This window comes from Homarus americanus, unplaced genomic scaffold, assembly GCF_018991925.1.
Source record: "Homarus americanus isolate GMGI-L3 unplaced genomic scaffold, GMGI_Hamer_2.0 scaffold48354, whole genome shotgun sequence".
In the NCBI taxonomy this organism is placed as follows: domain Eukaryota; kingdom Metazoa; phylum Arthropoda; class Malacostraca; order Decapoda; family Nephropidae; genus Homarus; species Homarus americanus.
In genome coordinates this window covers 528082-554087 of record NW_024723833.1, presented here as the reverse complement: position 1 = coordinate 554087, position 26006 = coordinate 528082, and the positions used below count along the sequence as shown (strand labels likewise).

At 40.8% G+C, this 26006-nt stretch overlaps 1 protein-coding gene across 1 annotated transcript in view; it reads right to left on the bottom strand.

The window, feature by feature from the left end:
- Nucleotides 1–26006, bottom strand: part of LOC121863713 (cadherin-23-like) — a 90469-nt gene that overhangs the window by 39310 nt on the left and 25153 nt on the right. The window contains exons 3-16 of the mRNA XM_042362454.1: nucleotides 25306–25490; nucleotides 18408–18628; nucleotides 17944–18066; nucleotides 17493–17633; nucleotides 16774–16998; nucleotides 16138–16258; nucleotides 14186–14407; nucleotides 13862–13964; nucleotides 13474–13563; nucleotides 12841–13123; nucleotides 12112–12298; nucleotides 10978–11097; nucleotides 7449–7618; nucleotides 5295–5402 (exon numbers count right to left, since the gene is read on the bottom strand). Of these exons, the coding sequence (XP_042218388.1) occupies nucleotides 5295–5402; nucleotides 7449–7618; nucleotides 10978–11097; nucleotides 12112–12298; nucleotides 12841–13123; nucleotides 13474–13563; nucleotides 13862–13964; nucleotides 14186–14407; nucleotides 16138–16258; nucleotides 16774–16998; nucleotides 17493–17633; nucleotides 17944–18066; nucleotides 18408–18628; nucleotides 25306–25490 (2299 nt within the window). The remainder of the gene's footprint in view (nucleotides 1–5294; nucleotides 5403–7448; nucleotides 7619–10977; nucleotides 11098–12111; nucleotides 12299–12840; nucleotides 13124–13473; nucleotides 13564–13861; nucleotides 13965–14185; nucleotides 14408–16137; nucleotides 16259–16773; nucleotides 16999–17492; nucleotides 17634–17943; nucleotides 18067–18407; nucleotides 18629–25305; nucleotides 25491–26006) is intronic.

Below are 26006 nucleotides of genomic sequence, written 5' to 3'. Positions count from 1 at the left end.
AAGTTCTGGACTTCCTGATTTCTTTTGAAATTCCTCAGTACTGTACAGTATTTACCTAACTGCAAAACAAGAATACATGAAGCTGAACATCTAATCATGTGATTCTAACTTAAAGGTTTTACATGTGCAGTAACTCGGTACAACAAATTAAAAATAGAAGAAACAATCTGCCACAAATTAACAAAACTGTTAATGCGGTTTTAAGAAATAGAATACAGTAAGTCTTTGTTTAACGTTTCCCCCCTTAACATTGTTTCGTTATAACGTCGCTACTCTTTAGATACCAATAATTCGGTTAACGTGCCTACGACTCGATATAACATCATTTTTGCGTCGTCACGGACTACTTTTTACGGCGCATCACCCTCTCTCATCTTGCCGCGCTACGCTCTATCAGCATGGTGCGTTACCTCTCACTCGCAGAATGTCACACAGCTTACCCAAGCGACGCCAGTCTTTGTTAGGCTTCCACAGCACTCTTATGTGTTCAACTGTTTTTGCTCTAAAACTGTACTCTAACCATTCGAATTGGCTTCCAAGCGCCCATCAAGTGCTACTGATGCTAGTGTAGTGAAGAAGCAACATAAAACCATTTCCCTTGCTACGAAAATGGAGGTTTTAACCCGTTTTGAAAAAGGGGAACATGTTGTGGACATTGTTGGTGCGCTTGGTCTAACCCCCACAACAGTGCATACTATCCAAACCAACACAGACAAGATTAAGGCTAGTGCTGGAAGTGGTAGTTCTCTGAGTGCAACAAAGACAAGTCGTACTCGAAGTTCCGTGATTGAAAAGATGGAAAAGATGCTGGCTGTGTGGATGGAGGACCAGAATCAACGCAATGCCCCTGTGGGCCTTATGGTTATCCAGCATAAAGCAAAATCCTTGTTTGAAGACTTAAAGGCAGAAGAAGGTGAAGGATGGTTTTAACGTTTTAAGCATCATTATAACTTCTATAATATTAAGAAGACTGGTGGAGCTGCTAGTTCAGATATGGTTGTTGCCGAGATATTCCCGCCTGAATTCAAAAACATTATCGAGGAAGGAGGCTACCCAGCGAAGCAAGTCTTCAATGAGGATGAGGCTGGTCTCTTTTGGAAGAGGATGCCAGAAAGAACATATATCTCAAAGGAAGAGAAAAGAGCGCCAGGTTTTAAAGCGGCAAAAGACCGTTTGATGCTGCTGCTTGGCGCGAACGCTGCTGGCGACTTCAAGCTAAAGCCTATGCTAATTTCTCGCGCTGCCATCCCACGGGCCCTGAAAGGTTACTCTAAGGATCACCTTCCTGTCATTACAAGGCAAATAAGAAGGCATGGATAACCAACGTCATATTTAGCCAGTGGTTAACCGTGTACGCCATCCCTGCAATGAAGGAATACTGTAGCAAGGAGAACCTAGACTTCAAAATTCTTTTTGTCACTGACAATGCTTCAGCTCATCCTCCCAATATCAATGACTTACGGGACAATGTTCGAGTTGTCTTCCTGCCTCCCAACACAACAGCACTGATGCAGCCTATGGACCAAGGCATCATCAGTGCATTCAAGGCATATTATTTATGGCTAAAGGCTACTGATGGAGAAAATAAACCTACGATCCGAGATTATTGGCGGGACTTAAAGATTCTTCATGCAATTGACAACATTGGCAAGGCATTGGAAGAAGTTTCAGAAAGTTGCCTGAATGGTGTGTGGCATAAATTGTGGCCCGAGTGTGTCAACAGTTTTACGGGATTCAAAGAACTTGGTCCCAGCTGTGAATAGGGATATCCTCAGCTTGGCTAGACAGGCAGGCTTTCATGAGCTGGAATCAGAGGATATTGAGCAAGTCCTGGCATCCCATACAGAAGAGCTCACCAATGAGAATTTGCAACAACTAACAGAACACAGTCCCGTTGAAGACGACGATTACGAAGAAATAACACAACGAACGCTAACTACCAAGAGGATAGCAGAAGCGTTCAACATGAACCAGCAAGGAATGCAAATCTTCATTGATGACGAACCAAATAGAGAACGTAGCTCAAAGATTCAAGGCAGCATTGATGACAGTCTTGCTTGTTACAATGAGATCTACAAGGAGAAGAAGAAGAGGAGCACTAAGTAGTCAACGCTGGATACTTTTTTCGTCGCCAGAAGGCAGTAGCAGCAGCATCTTCACAACAGCCTGCAAGCGAGGAGGAGCAAACAGCAGCTGAGGAACCCCAGTCAGAGCGGGAGGAGGAGACACCCGCCGAGTCTCAGTGACTTCCCACCCTCCTCCGCTCCTGCCATCCTCCTCCTCCACTCACTACCCACCACACACTCCACCCATTAGTGAGTACAATACAAAATTATTTATATTATATATATATATATATATATATATATATATATATATATATATATATATATATATATATATATATATATATATATATATATATATATATATATATATATATATATATATATATATACAACTGCCCTCTTTATCGACAGGGGTTACGTTCTGTAAACGGCAGTCGATAAAGAAACCGTCGATACCGTGATGGTTACGTAATTTTTCTAACTATTATTAGCATATGTTGAATAAATGTACCTTTAAGCATTAATGCGTTTCCTTTACACATAACCTTAAATAATAGTGTATAAATAATAATATAATAAGTGGACAAAAATACTAGCAAACTTACGATTTCATTTATTGAAGTGAACATCGGTCCTTACAGTAAACAAAACAGTGTACAGTACAGTAAAAGTCCAAAAATCCGGATGCCCAAGGCAAATTGTTTACCATTTATTATTACAACACTTTACACTGAAACGCGGGTAGTTTCAACAAAAATATTGTATATTTCCATTCAAGTATTTATTCAAGTCAATTAGGAGGGAATATTATTGTAATACAACAGTTTTTTAACTAAACCATTCGAAAAGTGATTACGGTAACATCTTTTGAACGAAAGAAAGCGCAAGTCATTGTTTTCGTCACGATTTGATCCCACTTTCCACTGTAATACATACGTCATTTCAACAAAAATATTACATTTCCGTGAATGTATTATATCAAGCACAGTATGAATAGAATATCATTGTAATATAACAGAATTTTAACCGAAAACTATTAAAAAAACGAGTAACATCTCAAGAACATTGGAAGGTTAGGTAAAGTCTTTTGTTTTCGTCATGTATTTTATCCTATTTTACATTGAAATACGTCACGTTTCAGCAAAACTACTATTTATTTCCGAGAATATATTCATTCAGGCGCAGTTTAGGTAAAATATACATGTGATGTAATAATTTTTTAACTGAAAACGATTCGAAAAACACGTAGCCTCTAGCCCTGTTCAAGGAGAGGACTGGGAGAAGCTGTTTGGTGCTGCAGACGATGACAAGGAAAATGATTTTGATGGATTTTAATGAAAATATTCAGAAATATGGTATCGTAATATTTATTCAAGTCAATTAGGATATTATTGTAATACAATACAACAGTTTTTTAACTAAACCATTCGAAAAGTGATTACGGTAACATCTTTTGAACGAAAGAAAGCGCAAGTCATTGTTTTCGTCACGATTTGATCCCACTTTCCACTGTAATACATATGTCATTTTAGCAAAAATATTACATTTCCGTGAATGTATTATATCAAGCACAGTTCAAAATAAAAATCCGGCTAAATAATCCGTCGATAATCGAAACCGTCGATAAAAAATCCGTCGATAAAGAGGGAGTACTGTATATATATATATATATATATATATATATATATATATATATATATATATATATATATATATATATATATATATATATATATATATATATATATATATATATATATATATATATATATATATATATATATATATATATATATATATATATATATATATATATATATATACAGTGAGTTCTGCTATAACGCGTGTTTTGATAACGCGAATTTGCTCTAACGCGATTTATGAATTAGGAACGATATTTGTATAACGCGAACGCTTGTTTGCTATAACGCGAACGCATGTTTGCTATAACGCGATTTTTGCTTACTATTTCTCCAATTTTGTGGTATTAATTGTGAATATGGTAAAGAAGAATATCTCCAAGAAGTGTTCTGGTGATAGAATTCCCGGTGATGATCGTAAAAGAAAGGATATAACACTTGAAAAGAAGCTCGATGTTATCAACCTCAAAATCACCCTTCTCCCCCATCAAGTTACATTCATATTTTTTCAAGGTAAAGTGTTACATTTACTGTATGATTTCATTATTAGATATGAATGTAACATTTATTTAGACTGTGCTATCCTTTGTGTTAGGCTAACTACTAAATTTTTTCGATTTCGAGTAATCTGCACTTAACCCTATTTTCTCCATAAGCCCTGTTATTTCTATTACGCGATTTTCTAAAACACGATATTTTACAAGAACACAATTATCGCGTTATAGCAGAACTACCTGTATATATTATTTTCTAATAAAAATGCCATTGAATTTCTGTACAGGTGCTCCTCTACTTACGAACGAGTTATGTTCCTGAGGCTTGTTTGTAAGTCCAATTGTTTGTAAGTCCAACTTTACTCTTGTAGATACCAAACATATTGTAAAAAATGAAAAGATTATGGATATTTAGTACAGCTATACCCTTTAATACAGCCTTAAAGCCTGGCTCACTCTTCTCCTCTTAGGTACTGTTTGTTCTATCTGGAATTTTCTTCAAAATAATCCAGTCTCATCCACATTAAACACCTGTTCTGGCAGGTGACCCCCCCTCAGTGATGATGTTTGTATCTCTGAAAGTTTGTAAGTTGAACATTCTTAAGTAGAGGAGCACCTGTATATTTAATGTACAGTATTTCATGGGGCAAAGGGAGGCTGGGGAACATAACTCCTGTATTTTATCTATATTTTATGGGGAAAATTGATTCCGTTAACATCGCGTTGCGGTTTTCAGGAACGGAACCACGACGTTAAACGAGGACTTACTGTACAATATATGTTCAAGATTACATAGCACAATGATAATAAATAAATACAATATGCCTACTACTTTTTTCCATAGATAAAGGTTTTCAATATTACTGTATAATGAATTCAACTCAACATGGTGACACAAATTACTAATACCATGTACAGTACTATATTATATACAAGAAATAAAAATATTCTATTTGTCAAGTATCAACTATTGCACAGTGAAGCACTAGAAAACCTATATTAATGATACACTTCATTAAAGTGATAAAATTCAACACCCCAAAATATAACAGCTCTATAAAATACAAGGAAAAGCTCTTGAATAAACTTACTTGGTTAAACTTGGGTGACTTATTGTTGACATCAATAAGGGAGACTGCGACTGTGGTAGTGGCTGTCTGACGTGTCTGTGACCCGCTGTCCACCGCCGCCACCACCAACTGTACACAACACACAGCATTAAATTATGATAAAAATATTAAAATTTGATGGTACTGTACAGTGGTCCCTCGGTTAACGAGCACAATTCGTTCCAGAAGGTTGCTCGTTAACCAAAAAATTCATTAACAGAAACCATTGTTTCAATGGATTTTTGGGTAATTGGTTCTGGCTCACCGAAAATTACATACTGTACAAACGAAAAATAAATGCAGTAAAGTACACTTACTTTGAGGTGTGCATGTAGAAGGCTCCTGGTTGATGATGATGATGATGATGGGAATTAGAATCGGGGTGGAGGAGAAGGGAGAAGAGAAGGCATTGGGGTGGAAGAGAAGTCACCCCATGCTGCCATTTCACCCATAAAATTTTAGTTCTCTTGGTGTAATTCAAGATAATTTTCATTAAATCAACACTGCACTGTGCTATATATGTAAAATATATTTCAAAATGACCAATAATTTGACTGGAAACACAGAAAAGCCATTTTTTTCTAAAAAACAGTTTTTGTGATATAACCCAGAATGCGACGCTTAGCTTTTAACCTCGGTATGTTAATGCCGCAATAAAAAGCGTTTATGTTGAAGAGTCTCAAACAAGATGTTCCTTCCTCTGAACCGGTAAGCAAACTGACGCCAAGCTTGGTGTGTTGGGTGGCTGTTGGGAGCGCAAAAAACTAGTTTCCTGTACTTCAATTATGTTCAATAATTGTTAAAATGACTAAAAAATTTAATATAAAACTTTTAAAATTATTGAATAGTACAACCTTCTTGATATTTACTAAAATGGTAAGGAATTTAAGCCCTAAAACTGATTACTGTATTGGCAGACTAATACTACTGCTGGTGAGCAAGCAAAAGCAGGTGAAAACATGTTGGGAAAAATTCGTAAGGAATTCGTTAACCGAAATTTTTTCGTTAACCGAAGTGAAGAATCTTATGGAAGGTAATTAGTTAACCAAAATTTCGTTAACCGAGGCGCTTGTTAACCGAGGGATCACCGTATTACTAATTCAGAAACAGCAGTGCAAGTTCAGGTTCTAATACAGTACTGTAATATCTATACAGTACAGTACTCAGTATTTATTAATGTATGCACTTATTTATTTTCCAAGTACAGCTAGGTCCCGACTTACAACTGCTTCGACTTACGACTGTCGGGACTTACGACCGCCGCAGTTGTGACCATTTTTTTTTTTTTTTTCCCCAAATGACACACACATTTTCTATACCGAAACGTTTCCAGTTAATGTAGTCTCCATGTATAATTAGAAAATTATGGGAGCCCCATGTGCATTCAGCTGACTACATAAAAGGTAAGTGCTGTCACACTGTATCCATTCCTCATTATTTATTACTTTCACTGTACTGTATCCATTCCTCAATATTTATTACTTTTACTGTACTGTATTTCATTGTAGATTTTTTATTTAAAAAAATAAATAAATAAATTTTTTATTTTTTTATTTTTTTTATCTATGTCGGACTTACGACCTGGATTTGGGTCCCGAACCCCGTTGTAAGTCGGGGTTTAGCTGTACCAGTATACAGTATGTACGTTCAAAGAAAGAGTGTGTTTTCTGATAATTTTTTTGTATAGTATCAATATCAAAATAGGCAAAGACAAAATTTCAGGAACAATGAAGGGATCCTACACAGGGCACAGGCAATGTTACTGAGTAGACTAATATGCAAAAATCTTCTTAAATCTTATATCACATTAAATTCACTGAGAGGTAATGAATGCAGAAAAAACTGAATCACCTAAGCTTGTATGTGTGACATACTTTATTTCAACATTTGCCACACAAATACCTGTTCTGAGTACATTGATCTAAAGTAAAGTTCATCAGTTATTCAACCAAACTTCAAACATTAAGTTGACCTATGTTTGTGTCTCACTAGCAACAAGGACTAGTAATACTGATAGTTTTTCCTTTCACAGTAGACTAAAGGTAATTCAACAAAATAGTCTGATGGCCTGTTAACATGGCCAGGCAGCATCTTATATGATAGTTCAGATTTTAGAATCTTGAAATGGAAACTGACCTGGTACTTAGGGGTGATGTCACGGTCGAGGCTGGCCCCCTGGGCAACAATGATCTCGCCTGTGGTGGCATTCATGATGAAGTTGTCTCTGGCGCCTGCTGTCAACATGTACATCAGGGCTTCATCAGGGCCGTCAGGGTCGCTAGCTGACACTTGTACCACTTTCGAGCCTTAAGAGGACAATAAGAGGATAAAACAACCAATGTAATGAATAGGATGAAGCTTATGTTCAAGTGTGGCAAAATGATAATATAGCGAGTAATAGGAATAAATTACAGAGTGACGCAAGGGTGCATGGGTAGATTTTATTTGAGTGGGGGGGGGGGGTGCAGTCCCCTACCCAAATAAAGACTCTGCTGCCAGAATTTTATATCTAAAATTTAAGTCCTCTACTTTTTTTTATCAAAATGCACTAGTATATCAATATATTGTCAGTTACATTCTTTTCTGAGAATAATTACTGTAGATAGGTGAAATATCCATAATTTTTTACTGACAACCTTATTGAACAAGAAAACTGAATCAATTCTTCTTGTGAGAAGAAAGTGAATCAAGCAACTAAACTAGTAGGTCTTATAAGAAGGTCATTCAGATACCTAGATGGTCCATCCTTCTTGACGCTCTTCAATAGTGAGGTGCTTCCCCGTCTGGAGTACTGTCACCCCATCTGGTCCCCGAGATATGCTAAAGACTGTCAACTGATTGAAAATGTCCAAAGGATGGCCACCAGACTGGTGCCTGCACTATGGCACCTCAGTGATCCAGAGAGATTGGAGCACTTGCAACAGCCTAGCTTTATGCTACAGACAGGCAAGGGGGGACCTAACTGAAGTGTATTAATATCTCAGAGGGCACTATTCAGTCGAATGTCCATACCTGTAGCTGGTGGACGCCCACCCCACAAGGGGTCACAGCTCAAGGTTGAAGAAGCCACAAGTCCAGAAAACTCTGAGGGCAAACTTTTACAATCTGTTTTTTACAATCTGTCACAGAGTGTTGTGACGGCCCCGAGTGTGGGTTCTTTCACGACCTTACTTGACCAACACTGGAGCAGGTTCAGATATATTCAAGAGCCAGTGCATGCCGAGTACTTGCCAACAGTGAGTAACAGAGATGTGATCAACCGCCCATGCGGCTAACGAGCCTATCAGTGGCGAAGAGGATAAAAATAAAAATTTAAATAAAAAATATACCCACAATTATTTACATGCGATAGTAAACATTACTTAAAAGAAGTGTGATGACCTATTCTTCTTTCTGCCAAATACAGTACGGGGAATACCAATAATCCTGTTCATGTTATTTTCAATTACAGCTCCTCCCCGACTTACGACGGGGTTAGGGACCCAAATCCAGGCCGTAAGTCGAAATGGTCGTAAGTCGAAAATGTTTAAATAATACGTAGAAAATCTAAAATGGGTGTCTCTTTTTCTTCCCAGTACCACAAAATTCTCACTTTTAAGCTTGCCAGCCATTTTAAAGGGAATTATTAACAAAAATTTTGTCAGTACACAGTGCAATCACTGATGTTTGGACTCGAAAATACGTAATTTGACAAAATTTTGGTACGACTGAGGCAGATCGTAAGTGCGGGTGGTCGTAAGTCGAGTAGGTCGTAAGTCGGGGAGGAGCTGTACTTTTGTGGTATAGGCACAATCAATGTTCAAAATAGTGATATTACTAGACGTTGCTCTCTCATGGTTGTGTGGAGGTATGCTTTCATATGACGTAGTGCACTGAATGATCTCTCTGGTGTACATGATGTGGCTGGAATTGTAGAAGTTCTGTACAGCTGTGGCATGAAGTCATTAAATTCTTTTTGGTACATAAATTCTACAATGGTACATGTAGTAGCATTTAATAAGTTTAATTCCAATGGGTTTTCAAGCAGAAAACTATTATACAGTATACTGTATTGTATTTCAGTCACAAGTATTTCTTTGTCTAGTGAGTAGAATGTGCAGATAATATCAAGGCTAGATGGGGAAGGTGAAGAGCTTAATATGAAATCACTAAGAGCCCACAGAACCTGGTCATTACTGTACTTTCAAACCAAGACCCATCTCCCCAATAACTTGTCAAGGCTTCGAAAATAAATCATGACACTGTAGTATTCCTCGGCCGTTTGAACTTCGGGAGCATCCAATGACTCTCCGAGGAGTGCTTGCAGGCACCGTGAAGACTTGGTTCTTTGTGGTTTCACATCACGGAAAGAAAACTTTGTGCCATCTATTTCTTTCTTGATGGTAGAAGACATCATTTGAGCAGTGGACCACAGTTGCTGGAAACTTTCATCACTTCAACACCCGAGCAACACCAATTTTGTAAGATGATTTAGTTATGTTACACCAAATACAAATTCATAGCCACATACTGCATGTAGTAGAGCATTTACATTTGCATAGATTTTTGGGTTGCAATTATCTGATAAGGTAACAAGACCCCTGATGACTTTAGGCATTTGATCAGTGACAGCTCTCACAGATGCCCAGTGACACAACCAACTAGTTGCACATAACGATTTCAATGTGAGGTTGATGTCATTATCCTTCACCTCAATGTCTTTAAAAAATGCATGGCACTTGGAACTCGACTCAAAAAAATTATACAGACTCTGTATTGTTCCAAGTGCATTTTGGAGAGGTTCAATATTTGCCATTATATCCTGGATTGCCAGGTTCATGGGATGACCATAGCAATGCACATGAATACCAAGTGGAGAGCATTCCTTCATCTGTGCAGCTAATTCTTTTCTTTCACCTCTCATATTTGAAACTTCATCAAAACACTTCACAACAATGTTCTTCAACTCCAAATTAAGTTTTCTGATAGCACTTTTCACTAACTCATATGGGGCTTCACCTTTAGTACACACAGTTGGATAGAACCCAGCAAAGGCTTTCCCTTGAAATACATACCTCAAACATAGCAAAACCTGTTCTGTCCTGCTAATGTCTGACATACGAACACACACAATAACTCGGAATAGCCCCTGGAGGGCTCTCAGCTCATAAACTCTGAGACACTGAATGGAAAGTACAAATTTTCAAATATGAATAATATTAGGGTAGCCATGTTGCTTGCAGTGCTTGCCCGAATCATTGATATGCTATTACCCGAATTTTTTGTCTTTTCAGAGTTTTATGGGGGCTGCAGCCCAGCCCCCCCCCCCCCTTGCACACCCATGAGAGTGAGAAATAAGATAGGATGGTACAATACTGATAAAACTGGCTAAGGTTTTATGCTGCAATTAATTCACAAAAAAACATGAAAAAATATTGTATCTGGACTCAAACTTACCAGATATTTGTACATTATGCAATATTTCCCCCTATATGGATGTGTAAGAATGTACTGTATCTATAAATGATCAATTTCAATTTTGACAGAATGTTGACAATCACAGTAGCATTGAATCTGTACTCAGACTCTACCCACAGTCAGGTAGAAAATGATCACACTTTTAAGAACTTTGGTCCTGATGAAAATCAGGGATGACACGACAGGTGGCATGATAAGGACGACTCACCTGGGGGAGCATCCTCCAGTACCTGGGCCTGGTAATCTCTCTGACGGAATCTGGGAGGTCTGTTGGTGTCCCGCCCCACTGTGACGAACACTCGCACGTCAGTGTGGCGCCGTGGCTCACCTGTTGGATGGCATGGAAGCGTGCTTGTGTACATTTGGTGTAAATTTATCAAAGGGATCTTTTCCACACAAAATATGTTAATACTTATGCTAAAACCAGTGTCAAATATCATTTACTGTAAATAAATTTCAACAAGTCCAATAAAAAAGTTATCAAACAAAATCCAAAATAACGTAAATTGGTATAAAAAATCTATGAAAAGTGAGCTGCCACAGTAACATTATATGAGGCGTTGCGAGCAGCAGGGACGAGCTTATTAATTTTTGTTTTTGAGAAAAATGCAAATTCAAAGTTTGTGTAACACAAACACTTTACCTCCAAGCAACTCACATACCGGGAGTATATGCTTTCTGTTTCTGCTTTGCCACAACTCTCTTCTAGCTTTCTTCATGTTTCTGACACTTATGACAGTATCCTGACACATTCTTCTCACTATCACTACTTGAAGAACTAGTGGTGTGCACTAATAATGCCATAAAATGGGTAATTCCAGGAGCAAACATCACTGTATATGCAGATTTTGCATGCGAGAAACAGTTCTGACTTGTGAGTGAGTATCAGACCCTCTCCCATTGGATGAGTGGCCACCCAGTGGACAAGGCGGCCTCTAATTGGCTCGCACGCTTGCCCATGCAGCTATGCTAGAATTCTGTAGCATGCTGAAAAGTGCACCGTAATTATAAATCATAATTTGCTGGGGAAAAGGGCAAGAATCCTGTGTTTCTCGGTCGCACATGAAAGAGCACAGTTTGAGCTAAAAGGAACCATAGAAAATGGATTTTCCAACAATTGATCAGCTTGCCCTTACTGCTCGCAACTCTTCATATTCACTTTATTAATATGGTTGTGGTATTTCCTACAGTGGGGGACTTCTCCAGTGGGATATTGTTCTTACATATTATAATACATGTAATCCAGATTCTATCAAGTGTCAGCATAACACTCTGAATTTATGAATATTTTGAATGTACTGTATCATTCCCCTATCAATTGTCTTGAACTACTGACGTTTACCTGCATCAGTAGCACGGATAGTGAGGGTGTAGGTGGATGTGGGGGTGTCAAGGTAGGTCAGGGGTCGCTGGATGGACACTTCTCCACTGATGGGCTCCATGAAGAATGCTTCGTCCTCAGTGTTGCCCTCCTGCAGGGAGTAGAACACCTTCCCCCCACCCTGAATCTCTCCATCAATGTCCTTCGCCTGGAAAAACACTAAAAGTTAGTCATTCTCACCAAGAGCTTAAGATGATAAATTCCCAGGTGCACTGAATGTGATGACTTAAAGGAACAGTTGTTAAATATTTATTATACAGTACAGTAAGCCTCAGAATATAGTTTGAATGTATAAGAGTCCCTAAATTATTTTAGCAATTGCTAAAGGAATACCACACCAAAAGTGGAGCATTCTTTTAAAAAACAGAAACGTCATCACCAATTACAGTTTAATTTATTTATCTTAGTTTAAATCAGCAGCAGTTGTCAGAGAAGAATGAAACTCATCTGCGCATAAGATTAACTTTAATTACACCTACAACGACAAATGTTTACAACTCACAATGAAGACTATGGTAACAAAACTACAACACTGAAGGTATGACAAGAGCTCTATTGCACTTCCTGTAGGTGAGCTAAAAAATGGCTTAAAATTTAATTAACAGATACAGGTAAAGTAGTCAGATTTTGTACCAAAATATTTATCTAAACTTCATGTTGACTATACAGTACCAACAGAGCAATAGTGACCTTAACAAAAAGTGGTGGGTCAAAGGATGCAGCGCCCTCGTCTACTGTCCTGCGGTATTCTCTCTTAGAGAACTCTGGTGCATTGTCATTCTCGTCTTCCACATTGAAAAAGATGTTAACAGAAGTGACCTTCCCTCCGCCGTCAGTGGCCGAGTATGTGAGGGAGAAGGTCTTCTGCCGCTCATAGTCTAGACACGTCTCCATCCCACAGTTGGCAACGTAGATTTGGCCAGTACTGCTGTTTACTCGGAATTTCTCTGCTCCGAATCCTTTGAGACTGTAGCTGTAGGTGGGAACATAAGCTATAAAGGTTATATAATCCTGGAGCTCATGCATTAAGAATTTCATATTCCAATACCAAGAAAACTCTACTTCTAAACAAGCGACTCCCACAAATATTCTAAAATATACTTGTAGCCACCCTGACAATATTGCTACACTTAATTGTATGATGCCCTACTTAACTGTAAAGTCATTATGACACTTTTATACACAGATTATTGTAGTGTAGTACAGTACTGTACAGTGAAAATATTCATTCTGAGCTACAGTACCTCCTCCAACTAATATTTATCATCAAATAACCCTGTTCTTAACTTGCCCAACATTTTGGAATAAATCAATGTTTCTCACCTGAGTTGTCCAAAGATACCAGAGTCTGAGTCATTGGCAAGGAGGGTGGTGATGAGGAACCCACTGCCCACACCCTCGCTCACACCAAACCTGCTCACGGATATGAATAGCTAAATCAGAGATGAACTGGAGTATCAATATGGGTGTTTGTCTATGAAAGTCATTTGTAAAAGGAAACTGATATGATAACTAAAAATATTCACAGGATTGTATATTTTCAGCTAAATTATAACATTACAGTTCTTTACTTAAAAAAGAGTATGAATAGTATTTTTATTAAGACACTAAGGTTATGTCACGTCACGTGTTCCTGATTCTGTACTGTAAATAAGAATAATTATATCATGAGGACCATTAACCAGGACCAGTGAAAAGGAGATGACTCTACCTGTAGGAGGAGTGGAGGAAGGTAGGGGAGTTGTCGTTAGCATCTGTGACAGTGATGTTGACGACAGCAGCTGACACTGGTACTCCTCGTTCACTCGCCACCACTGTAATCCATCATTATAGTACTAATGTAGGAACACTAGCACATTTACTCCAGCAACTGATATCTGATCCTCCTTCTAAGCCCCATGCAATGTAATGTACATACACTGTTAATGCAGTAATAAAGTATAAAATATTTCTAACAAGAGTAAAGTCCGTGTATAATGAATAACCCAAACTTACTGTATTCCACAAAGAAATTTAAAACACAATTTATTTAAACCTTTAAAGAGGAAATTTGAAGCATCAGAATTTTCGTAGTCAAGCCGTGAGGAGTCAGCGACCTTGATGATGACAGGAGTCCTGCCAACAGCTGTTTCGGGGAAGATGGAGAAGACACCCTGGGAGCCAAAAATGTCCTCCAGGGCCAGAGAGAAGCGGGCATTCTCCCCCACGTCCCCATCCGTCACCACCAGGTTTAGGCCCGGCAGCGGTGTCCCATTGGCTAAAGGGAGAACCACAATACAGTATAGTCTCGATTTACACGTGAAGAAATTCTGCGAGCAACATAATGTTCCATTCAACATTTTGTTGCTCCTTGACAACACACCAGGACACTCACCCCTACTGTTGGATCGTCACCCCAACATAAAAGTGGTCTTCCTTCCTCCTAACACTACGTCATTAATCCAGCCCATGGATCAAGAGTTTCGGCTCCTTAATGACTTGACCAACACCAAGGATGAATTGCAGAACCTTAGTGACACCGATAGCGAGAGCGAGGATGAGGGTCAAGAAGAAGAGTTGGCGGAGCAAAAAGTTCGCGTCAAACAGTTTTGGAAGAAATTCAACGTAAAGAAAGCTGTTGATTTCTTGGTGGAGGCATGGGGGCAGCTGTCTGTGGCATCGATTCGTCACGCGTGGCAGCATGTGTTGCAAGGTATCTCAGGTGGGAGGCAGAGGCAACCTGTGACTGGTGAGGTTCAGTCTGTTGCAGTGGACCTTGCAAGAGAAGCTGCACAGTGTTACAGCTGCAGGATTCTCAGAGACCAACAACGACGACATCATGGAGGTGATCAGGGATCCTGAGGTGACTGCCGACTAGATGTTGGAAGACGATGACGTCAGTGAGGAGGCAGGTGGTGCGGCAGCCCGAGAAGAACAGAAGTTAACATATGGTGATGTAAAGGATGCCATCGAGTTTGCCGAGAAACTGAAGCTCATCCTTTCCAAAGACCATGTCAATCACCAGTATGAAGTCTTCAATAACCTTCTAGACCAAAGTATGGAGCAGTACATCAAGATGTATCACGAACACATCAACACTAGCCGTCAGCGTAACATCACCGACTTCTTCGCTCGCAATTCACCACAGCCAGCCCAAGTCAGTGACAGTAATGGTGACTTTGAGGGGTTTGTCAGGGAGGCCCTGATATCTGTGGTGGATAGTGATAGTGATTCACCTGAGGGCCACTAATCTGCTCTCTGCCTCGGAACCAGCCCCCATCCTCGTATGCCGACCCATCTCTTCTACTAATGTAAGTGTTAAACCTTGATTTTTTTTACCTGGTGCAGTATATTAATCTCTTATTGATATTTCTCTTCTATATTATGTGTGTGTGCATACCATCATAAAATTAAGATACTATTTTTACTACAACGTACGTATTGTGTCGGAAAAAGTGGAGTTTGGGGGTCGGCCCAGTCTCTATTTCAATTAATCCCATATGTTCTGTTATTTCATTTACTCGTTTCTCATTTTATGCGGACCTCCACGGGTTCAATTGACTGCATAAATGGAGACTATACTGTACAGTACAGTACTGTATGTCTGCTTTAGTTTCTGGAAAAGTTGTGAATCCTCCACAAGTGGTGAAAGTACAGTACCATGTATATTATATATTCCAGTAAATTACATCTCATTGAAACTGCACATGATGATAAGGCTGAACTTCCATTATAATCTAGTGATTAATTTGTAATTTCCAATACTATAGCTCAAAATCATCTTTAACCCTTTCACAGCGGGAGGTTACCCTAAGCTGAATAAAATCGTCTGGCGGTAGTCAGAATAAAATGGCAAGTGCGTGACACGCGATGAAAAGGTTAAGTTAATACAGAATGTTCTTCTAAAGAAAGCTTTCCTTCCTTACGTTAGAATTTCATATAAACACCTCCAAGCTAAGCCAATTTAAACTAACTTTCACATGATAAAATATACAGTACAGTACTGACCAATATCTTCTGGGACAGTAACAGAGATCTCATCTTGGCTGAAGATTGGTCGTTGGTCGTCAACGTCCGTCACCACCACCGTTACCTGTGACACCGCTGCCTCTCCATCCTTCTCCTGAGCCTGTGGCAAAACAAACTTTTGTCACATCTTCAACACAACTGGGAATAACTTTTTTAACAAAACTAACTTAATACATACCATCAAATGGGAAAATTCAAAAGACATGATGTATCAAATCACTTATACAGTATGTTGTATCCCATTTGTCACAGGGAAGTGCAACTAGTTTTGCATGGTACAAATATGTTTTTTGTAAATGTTTTTTATTTTTTTATGGGGTATTAGCCCACCTGTGCACAGGTCATTTTTAATGACCCACATCAAGGCCTGGGGGGCGAAAATATAATAAAATAATAATAATTATTATTATGATGATAATATTAATAATAATAATAGTAATAAAATTAATAAAAAAAACAAAAAATAAATAACAATTATAATAAAAGAAATAATAATAATAGTAAATTTTTTTAACAATTATAAATAATAATACCTGTAATACACAAATAATAATAATACCCCTGTAATAATAAAGAGCCATAAATAAATACTGGTATCCAAATACATAACCTTACCCGAATACTGAATGTATAGAGACCTCCATTGTTGAGGATGAGAGGGTCTTCCCGGTCAAGGGTGACCTCAGAAGTGGAGAGAGTGGCACCAAGGGAGCCGTCTTGGAGAGCACGCACATCAGTGAGGGTGAAGTAGCCAGAGTCGTCACCCTGCAGAGAAAGGGTGAGAGGGCGCGGCTCCCCAAGGTCACCATCTCGGGCATGGACCTCCAGCACTGATGTTCCCTGGACACAGAAGGGAAGGTTACTCAGTGGTCTCTCTTACAACAATTTGATTTATTTTATTATATGCTTTTGCAATTACAGGGTAATGAAAAAAAAATTCAAGGTCATTAATGATAATACTGTACTGTATATGCAGGACAGTATTACTAACCTAAAATGTTTCAAAATATATAAATTGCACACTTCTCTTCATCTACATTACATTAGAAGACAAAACATCCTGACACCAATAAGACTCTCAAAGTATAAAACATCTCTACAACTGAACACTACTATAAAATAAAGCTGTGTATTTTTTTACTTCAAAACTATGATTGGAATTTTTATTTCTGTATTCTCTGACACCATAAATGATGGCTCACCCTAAATTCTAGTGACATACACTACCATGAACACTGAAGTTAGAAAAATTAATGAAGAAAGATTCATAAATTTAAGCTCATATCACATTTACATCAAGACCTTGAAGGACGATGAGGATATTGTGTACTTACAGCCGGGCTAGCCTCCCTAACAGTGGCGCTGAAGGGGGCGTTAAGGAAGATGGGCGGTTGGTCTTGCACATCTTTCACCTCGATCACCACCGTCGCTGTGGAAGTGAGACGCTTCTCTGACCCTCCATCTGACGCCTTCACCTGAGGGGAGATAAAAGAAGTGAGGATGTATAAGATGCTTGAATTATTATGGTTCATTTTTAATAACATGCACTTATTTAAATATGTGACCACATTACCTCTTCTCTGAAATATACCATTAAGGATGCGGAAATTCATAATTAATTTACTTTTCTTATTTGATTAAAATTCAATATAGCAAAACACACATACTAAGCTATATGACCAGATTTCATCTTAATTAAAGTCTATCAATCAACTGGTAAATGATCTGTTACATGTTTTAAGCCAAGTCTTCCTTACTCCTGAAGAATGAGCTGTGTGATCTTACCACCATGGTGTACTGCCTCTCTGTCTCGTAGTCAAGGAGTGCCTTGAGGGAGATGATGCCTACATAATTGCCCTCCTCCACCCTCGCCTCTCTCACCTCGAACTTGGCACACGCCTTCGGGGTCTGTAACATAAACACAACAATACAGTACTGCTTTGTTGATCTTCATGCCGACCACAATACCCATTAGAAGATATTAATGTAGAATTTTGAAAATTTAAGACATTCTGAATTAATAATAAAATGTTTATGTTGAATGTAAATGCTTGAACTAGGAAACAGCTGTCAATAGTTGTCACTACTAGGTGGAGGGTGTGGAAGAGAGATGACCGTATTGATAATACAGTATATTAATGTTTGTTGGAATCTGTAAAGATCTAGTATTGTACTCTATCTCTCTTTCTCATAAAATAACACAAACACACATATACACAGCACACAACACAACACAACACTGTATGCACCTCCTCCTCGACACAATGTAGAGTAACCTCAGCATTGCTCCCTCCATCAGCGTCCGTGACCTTCATCTGAGAGAAGAGTGTAGAGCCAGGGGAAGCAGACTCCATCACCACGAAGCTGTAGGGTTGATCATGGAAGAGCGGCCGGTTGTCATTCACGTCCAAGATAGGGATCTCCCGACGAAGGGGCACTGTGTTAGGCTCATCCCCATACACTCTTTCATCTACAGGAAGGGAAGAAGTTGTCAGTAGGGTGGTGTCGGTTGTGGGGGATGATGATGATGAGTGATGGTGTCAGGGCTATAGGGTAACTACTCTGGGGTGGATCCAGGAGGAGTCCTGGGGGTCTGGACCCCCCCTTTTCATCAGAAAATTCCAATACTTTTTCTTTAATGCAGTATTGTACTCGGGCGTTTTTGTATAGTAAAAAGTAATTACTAGTGAACCTCAGAATATCTCCTAATATCAAGTGCATATGGCTTCAAAATGGCCTCAAAATGCCCATGATATTGGCAGTGTTGTAAAAAGTACTGGACTTTGTTACCTAAATAAAAGTATTGTTACACTGGCAAAATGATACTCAAGTAGAAGTAAAAGTACCCAAAGATCAATGTACTCAAGTAGAAGTAAAAAAGTATCTCATTCAAAAAGTACTCAAGTACTGAAAGTAAAAGGTAACAACAAAATTATTGTCTCAAATATTAAAATAAATCCACAGTAAATGTTAAAAAGAGAGTTAGCCAAAGATAAACATAAAAGAAGCATAACATTAGACATGTTTATTTGCGAATCATTCTATTGAGATTAATCAACAACTGATTCTCAAAATCATGGCTGTCCAATCAGGATCTTTTAGGCCTAAATGTAAGCCCAGCAGGCAGCATGACCTACCAAAAGAGAATATGTTCAGCCAATCTTCTCCCTACAATCCATCTCAGGGATAGTGAATGTGCTGAAAATATATCCATCCAACACTATGATCACTTTCTTCCTTATCCACACAAGTATCGTCGACGTGGACTTATGGTCCCCAGACATAGTGTTGTCTCTGCTCGCATTAGGTTAGGATACAGACCTATCTGGCAAGTATCTGAGGCGGGGGATGACCCACACTTCTCTTCCTGTAAACTCTGTAACTGTCCCAATGTTAACACCCTTCAACACTATTGCCGTGACTGCCCCACTGTCAGGGACCTCCTACCACAGGGAGTCACTAACCACTATATGTCACCACCAACTTATTTGTAATAATTTAAATTTAATTCATGTACTCTATCCATGCTTTGGTGGGTGCTAACTCCCATTGTCCTTAAATCATATCAATATTGTCTCCATACCATAAGTCATAGCGTGTCCTGCAAGACACGAGTAATGTATCAATATATTAGTGTCTGACCACATGGTCTTGTGACTAGGCTTGTCGTCCCATGGAGCTCAACATAACTAAACAGACACCCACAAGCAGCAGATGCAGGTAGTGGGGTGTTGAGTTTGAGACACAAGTCACATAATGTCAGGAAAGACCTCAGTAGCTCTATTCCATCACCTGGGCATACCAAGTAGTAGCTATCAAGCTCCTTCAGTTGAGGAGTTTGTGGATGAATGTTGCCTCCATAAAGACTTGAGTCTGACTATGACTCACTGTGAACTGTCCCTCTAATTGGGGTGTGGCTGTGGTGACGTTACTTTTTTATTCTAATTGATGAGTGGCTGAATTTTTTGCACCACTAACATCTGACGGGTGTTGGGAGGGGAGAACAGTGGTACTGTACTTACGGTAATTATTTAAGCAGGATTTTAAATACACTCAGTCTCACACATGTGTATAGATACAGGTTTAATATCTAAGATGGAATTATGTAAAGCATTTTAGAATCACAGCCTCTTTGAAATTCATTTTAGGAAGACCAAGCCCCTGAAGGAAAGGTGGGGGAGAAGAGAAAGGATTTGATGGGGGAGGGGGGGAATAAGATGCTAGGCTAGGTGAGATGGGTGGTCAAGGTGCTAATAGACACAAGATGATCAAAGGGAAAGTCCGCTGTCATGGCCACTACCACCTGACCTGACCTGACTTCACCTCACCTCACGAGACCTCGAGGTATGTGACCACGTGGTGTCAGCATCATCCCTCCCTCACCGCGAGACACATCAAAGCAACCCTCATATGACCTGTTTGCCGCCAACGGCACCCCCATCGCCTCCTATGGCGCACACATCCTCGCCTTAGACCTCGGTCTTCCCAAGACTCTGCGCTGGTCCTTCATGGTGGCAGCGTCTCTCAACCCACCCTTGGCTTCGACTTCCTCACCTTCCACAAGCTCGTCGTCGACCCAAGCAACCTCTGCCTCATCCATGAGCCTACAGCACACACGATCCGGAGTACACGTGCCGCAGTGGCCGACACTATCACCTGCCTCTCGCCGTCCAACGAGTTCTCCTCCCTGCTCAAGGACTTCAAGGAACTTTTCTCACCCCGAGTCTCTCCACCACCACCTACGTCGGGAATCTTCCACCACATCGAGACTAAAGGACCTCCAGTCTTCTCACGCCCTCGCCGCCTTCGCCATGAGCTTCTGAACGCAGCCAAGGCGGAATTCAACAAACTTCTGCAAGATGGCATCATTCGACCTTCAAAGAGTCACTAGACATAGCCTCTTCATATGGTTCCAAAGCCATCATCCAACGACTGGAGGTGACTACAGAGCCCTGAACCTCGTCACCAAACCTGACAGTTACCCTATCCCACATGTCCAGGACTTCCACCACAAACTCCATGGCAAGACCATCTTCTCAAAGATCGACTTGGAACGTGCCTTCCATCATATTTCAGTGGCACCTGCAGATATCCAGAAGACTGCCCTCACCACTCCGTTCGGCCTCTTCAAGTATGCCTACATGAGTTTTGGACTACGCAATGCAGCTCGGACCTTCCAGAGGTACATGGACCACATGCTTCGCGACCTCAACTTTGTCACTGTCTACATAGACAACATTCTCGTCGTATCTTCAATGCCTGCCGAGCATCACCACCACCTATAGCTCCTTCTCCAACGCCTGCAAAACAACAATATGAAAGTTCATCCCGCCAAGTGCGTCTTTGGAGCCTCCTCCATCAACTTCCTCGGTCACAGAGTCTTGCCGAGCGGCATCCAACCCCTACCACAGAATGTAACTGCCATCAAGGAGTTCCCCAAACTTGAAACAGCAAAGAAGCTCCGAGAATTCCTGGGTTTAGTCAACTACTACCACCGCTTCATTGCCCAGGCTGCTAACATCCTCGCTCCTCTCCACGATCTTCTCAAGGGACTCCCCAAGACGTCTCACAAGCCTCTCATGTGGACTCAAGAGGCTTTTACAGCATTCACCACTATCAAGCAGCACATCACACGCCTTACCCTGCTGGCTCACCCTGCCCCCAACGCCCGGACCACTCTCACAACAGACGCTTCTTCTACTGCCGTGGGCGCCGTCTTACAACAGGAGATCAACGGAACTCTCATGCCCATTGCCTTCTTCTCACAGCTGCTTCAACCACCTCAACTCAAGTACAGTGCCTTCAATCGAGAGCTCCTGGCGATATATCCTGCTGTCAAGCATTACCAGCACTTCCTCGAGGCCCGTCAATTCACCATCTTCACTGATCACAAGCCCCTCGTCCACGACTTTGCTTCAGCCTCCCAGACACATACACTTTGTGTTCTTCGCCACTTGGCTTACATCTCGGAGTTCACCAGTGACATCCAACATATCAAGGGCAGCCACAATGAGATCGCCGAAACCCTCTCTCGTTGTATATCCAGCATTCTTTCCTCATCTCCACCCATGGATTACAGACAGCTCGCCGTAGCTCAAGAGAACGACGAAGACCTTGCAGCATACAAGACATCTCCCTCAGGTATCGCCCTCCAAGAACTCCCCGTTCCCAGCACGAACATCAAGTTGTGGTGCGACATGTCCTGTGGGCAGCCTAGACCGTTCATGCCTCGCATCCACCACCGCGCCATCTTCGACTACATCCATGGTCTCAGCCACCCAGGTGTACGGGCCTCCCAGCACCTTCTCACGCAACACGTCGTCTGGCCCGGCATCAAGGCTGATACTAGGAAATGGGCTGCCCAGTGCCTGGCCTGCCAGTCCTCTAAGATACATCGACACACACGGGCTCCCTTAGAAACTTTTCCTGTACCCAAAGGTCGCTTCCAGGAGTGCACCTCGACATCGTGGGACCTCTTCCATCATCCTGCGGTAACACCTACATCTTCGCCTGCATTGACCGTTTCACCAGGTGGACAGAAACCATTCCCATGCCTAATGCTACAGTAGAGTCAGCCGTCCAGGCCTTCCTGTCTGGTTGGGTCTCCCGTTTCGGTCCTCCCACGACTGTCATCACTGACCGAGGAGCCCAGTTTGAGTCACAACTCTGGCATAGTCTCCTACAGTTCCTCAGCACTTCCAGGCACCGCACTACTGCTTACCACCCTCAATCCCACGGCATGGTAGAGTGGTTTCATCGGCAGCTGAAGGACACCATTAAGGCACAGCATGACCCCTACAGCTGGACGGATGCTCTACCCTTAGTGCTTCTTGGCATCCGCACATCTCACAAAGAGGACATGGACTACAGCCCAGCAGATCTCACCCAAGGCAAACCCCTTCGCCTACCTGGGGACTTCTCACTTACTCCTGACCTAGACCACTTCACTCCTGCCGTCCATCACGACCTACTGCAAACACTATGACAAGCAGTTTCTGCATTCAGAGCTACTACCCCACGCCAGCCTTCTCGTTGCCCTGAACACATCCCTCCTACACTACTCAACGTTGAGTATGTCTTCGTCAGGCGCGATGCTCACCACAGCCCACTTCAACGCCCCTACAACGGACCCTTCCCGGTTTTTGAACGGTCAGCGAAGTTCCTGATGATCATTTGCAATGGCAGATACGACACCGTCAGCACAGATCGAGTGAAGCCGGCCACCTTACCCGATGGGCCCCCAGCCCAGCATTACCCCCCAACAAACCACGCCTGCACCAGTCTGCCTGCAGCTGCCACTTGCAGCACCACCTTGTCCACAACATTTCTGGGTACCCTCTTTTCATCCTCAGGTACCTACTGCTCCTGATACGGACCCTGCTCCTGACGTGAACCCTGCTCCTGATGAGGATCCTGCATCCGGCCCTATGGACCCAGACACCCCACCTGGCCCCCCTGAGGACTTTGCACCTGCCGCGAGAGAAACACCACATTCCTCGCCTGTTCGACCTTCTCTTATCTACAACCCTCCTTCTCCCTTCGCTTCTCCCACAGATTTCGTGTCACTAGACGGAGTCGTCACCCGTAGCGGCCGAGTGGTTTACACCCCCGCCCGTTATGTCTCACATGTGGGATACAACCCTGCCGACAACAAGTTTCCTGCAGCGCTCAGAGGGGAGGGGGAGTATTGTAGTGGATACTCTTCCCTACAACTGCTGGTTGATCACTTGCCGTCCGCTAACCAGCCAACCAGCGGCGAGATCAGAATGTGATGGGCCTCACTTTCGGAGTGCGCGGTGATTGGCCCGTTACCGCCTTCACCTCAGCCAATCAGCAGCGCCGCTCACTTCACACCTCCCGAGCTGATCCAGCAGAATCATATAAATATCTCCCAGCCTCGCCGTGAAGGGGATTCTACTCAACGCTCTCAAACAGACAAGACCTCCTCTCAACAAGCTCCTCACCACACAGCAACTCCCGAGCACTGCATTGTACATAATATATATATATATATATATATATATATATATATATATATATATATATATATATATATATATATATATATATATATATATATATATATATATATATATATAGAAAATGCCATTGTGAGTTTTCTTTCTCACCTCCATCCTTAGTGCTAGATCTCCTACGTGTACGTATGTATGTGAGCCATACCAAGAGAAAATAGACAAACACAAAGAGAAATTTGACAACTGGCCACATACAATATGCTACAATGGCACTGAGTGTAAGTTCTTTCAAGACCAGACTTGACCAACACTGGAACAGGTTAAGGTACATTCAGGAGCCAGTGCATACCCTGTAATTAACAACAGTGCGTAACAGAGACGTGACCGATCGCCCAAGCGGCTAAGAGAATAAAAGAGAAAAGAAAAGGAATGGTGGGCCATAGTTCACTTTATGGTAAATATATTTAAAAGTTGCCAACACCCACTTATATACTGAATCTTATAAAGGGAGAAATTGAAAGAAAAAACAATATTAATAATTTATTCTATAACGTTTCTGTTGGAAATTTATATTTTTCAAGTATTTCAAACAATAGAATTGCCAACAATATTACTTATTCAAAGTAGGCAGGACTTTAAAGTAGAGAAAAAATGTGAGGTATAATACTAATTAACCCTAAACAAACTTTTGAAAACCTTATTGATCATTTAAAAGTCCTAAGACTACAAAAAGTTTACTTTATTCATGTTTTTGGTGTATAATATGTAATGGTGTTGTTTTCGGTTTTTAGTATGTGATGGTGTTGTTTTCATTGCTCATAGGAGGAGGAATCCATACACTCAAAAAATTTTTTTAACACTTTTACATGTTAGGAAATGTCAGGTAAGGTTTTCAAAGGTTTGCTTGGTGTTACTTTTAGTATTTAGTATTTCCTTCAACTTCAAAGTGCAGACCACTTTAAACAACTAATATTGAGGGTAATTTTATCGGTTAAAATACTCAAAAAATATAAATTTCCGACGGAAATGCTATAGAATAAATTATTTTAATTTTTTCCTCTTTTGCCCTTTATAAGGCTCAATATATAAGTAGGTGTTGGCAACTTCTAAATATTAACCCACTTTACTATTCAAGGGGACTTAACGATGTAGGATTTACACCAAGACTCACCTGTGACAGTAATGATGGCCTCGATCATGGACGTGGTTTCTCGGTCGAGGGGATGGACGAGGGTGACGACGCCCGTGTTCCTGTCCACACTGAGATGATCTCCAGACACCGTGAACGATACATCTGTGCCTTCTGGGTCCCGTCCCCGCAACGTGTACACAGACGACCCCACCGGCGTGTCCTCCCTGCAGAGAAGTGTTGGCTCAATTTACCAATCATTTACCAAATTTGCATTTTCAACCAATATGGCTCTAGAGTTGAGTAATGCATTTTTCCGTTGGTTAAGACAATTTTAAAACACTTTTCTTCTATGACGTTTCCCTCGCAAATGACCCAAAATTACCTAACCTAGCCTCCTAACCAGGGGGCTCTGTCCCCTTGGATCCCCCAGTAAATTTAAGTCATTTGCCACATTGGTTGAAAATGCAAATTTACCAAACACACTCTTGATAATGAGCGTATATGATATATACAGTAAATTATAATAAACATTCCATGTGCTAATCTTTCCAGTGATATAATACAGGTTAAAACAATATCTGTTCAGCTGAATTTCAGAAGCGTGCTGCCAAGAGAAAAGGGGAATATAAATGATGACATATAAGACAATGATCTTTAATTATCTTAGTTCTGAATTAGTGAATGAATAAGATGGGAGATTATTCAGTCCTCCTAAACTTTATTTTGTTTAAGCTATAATG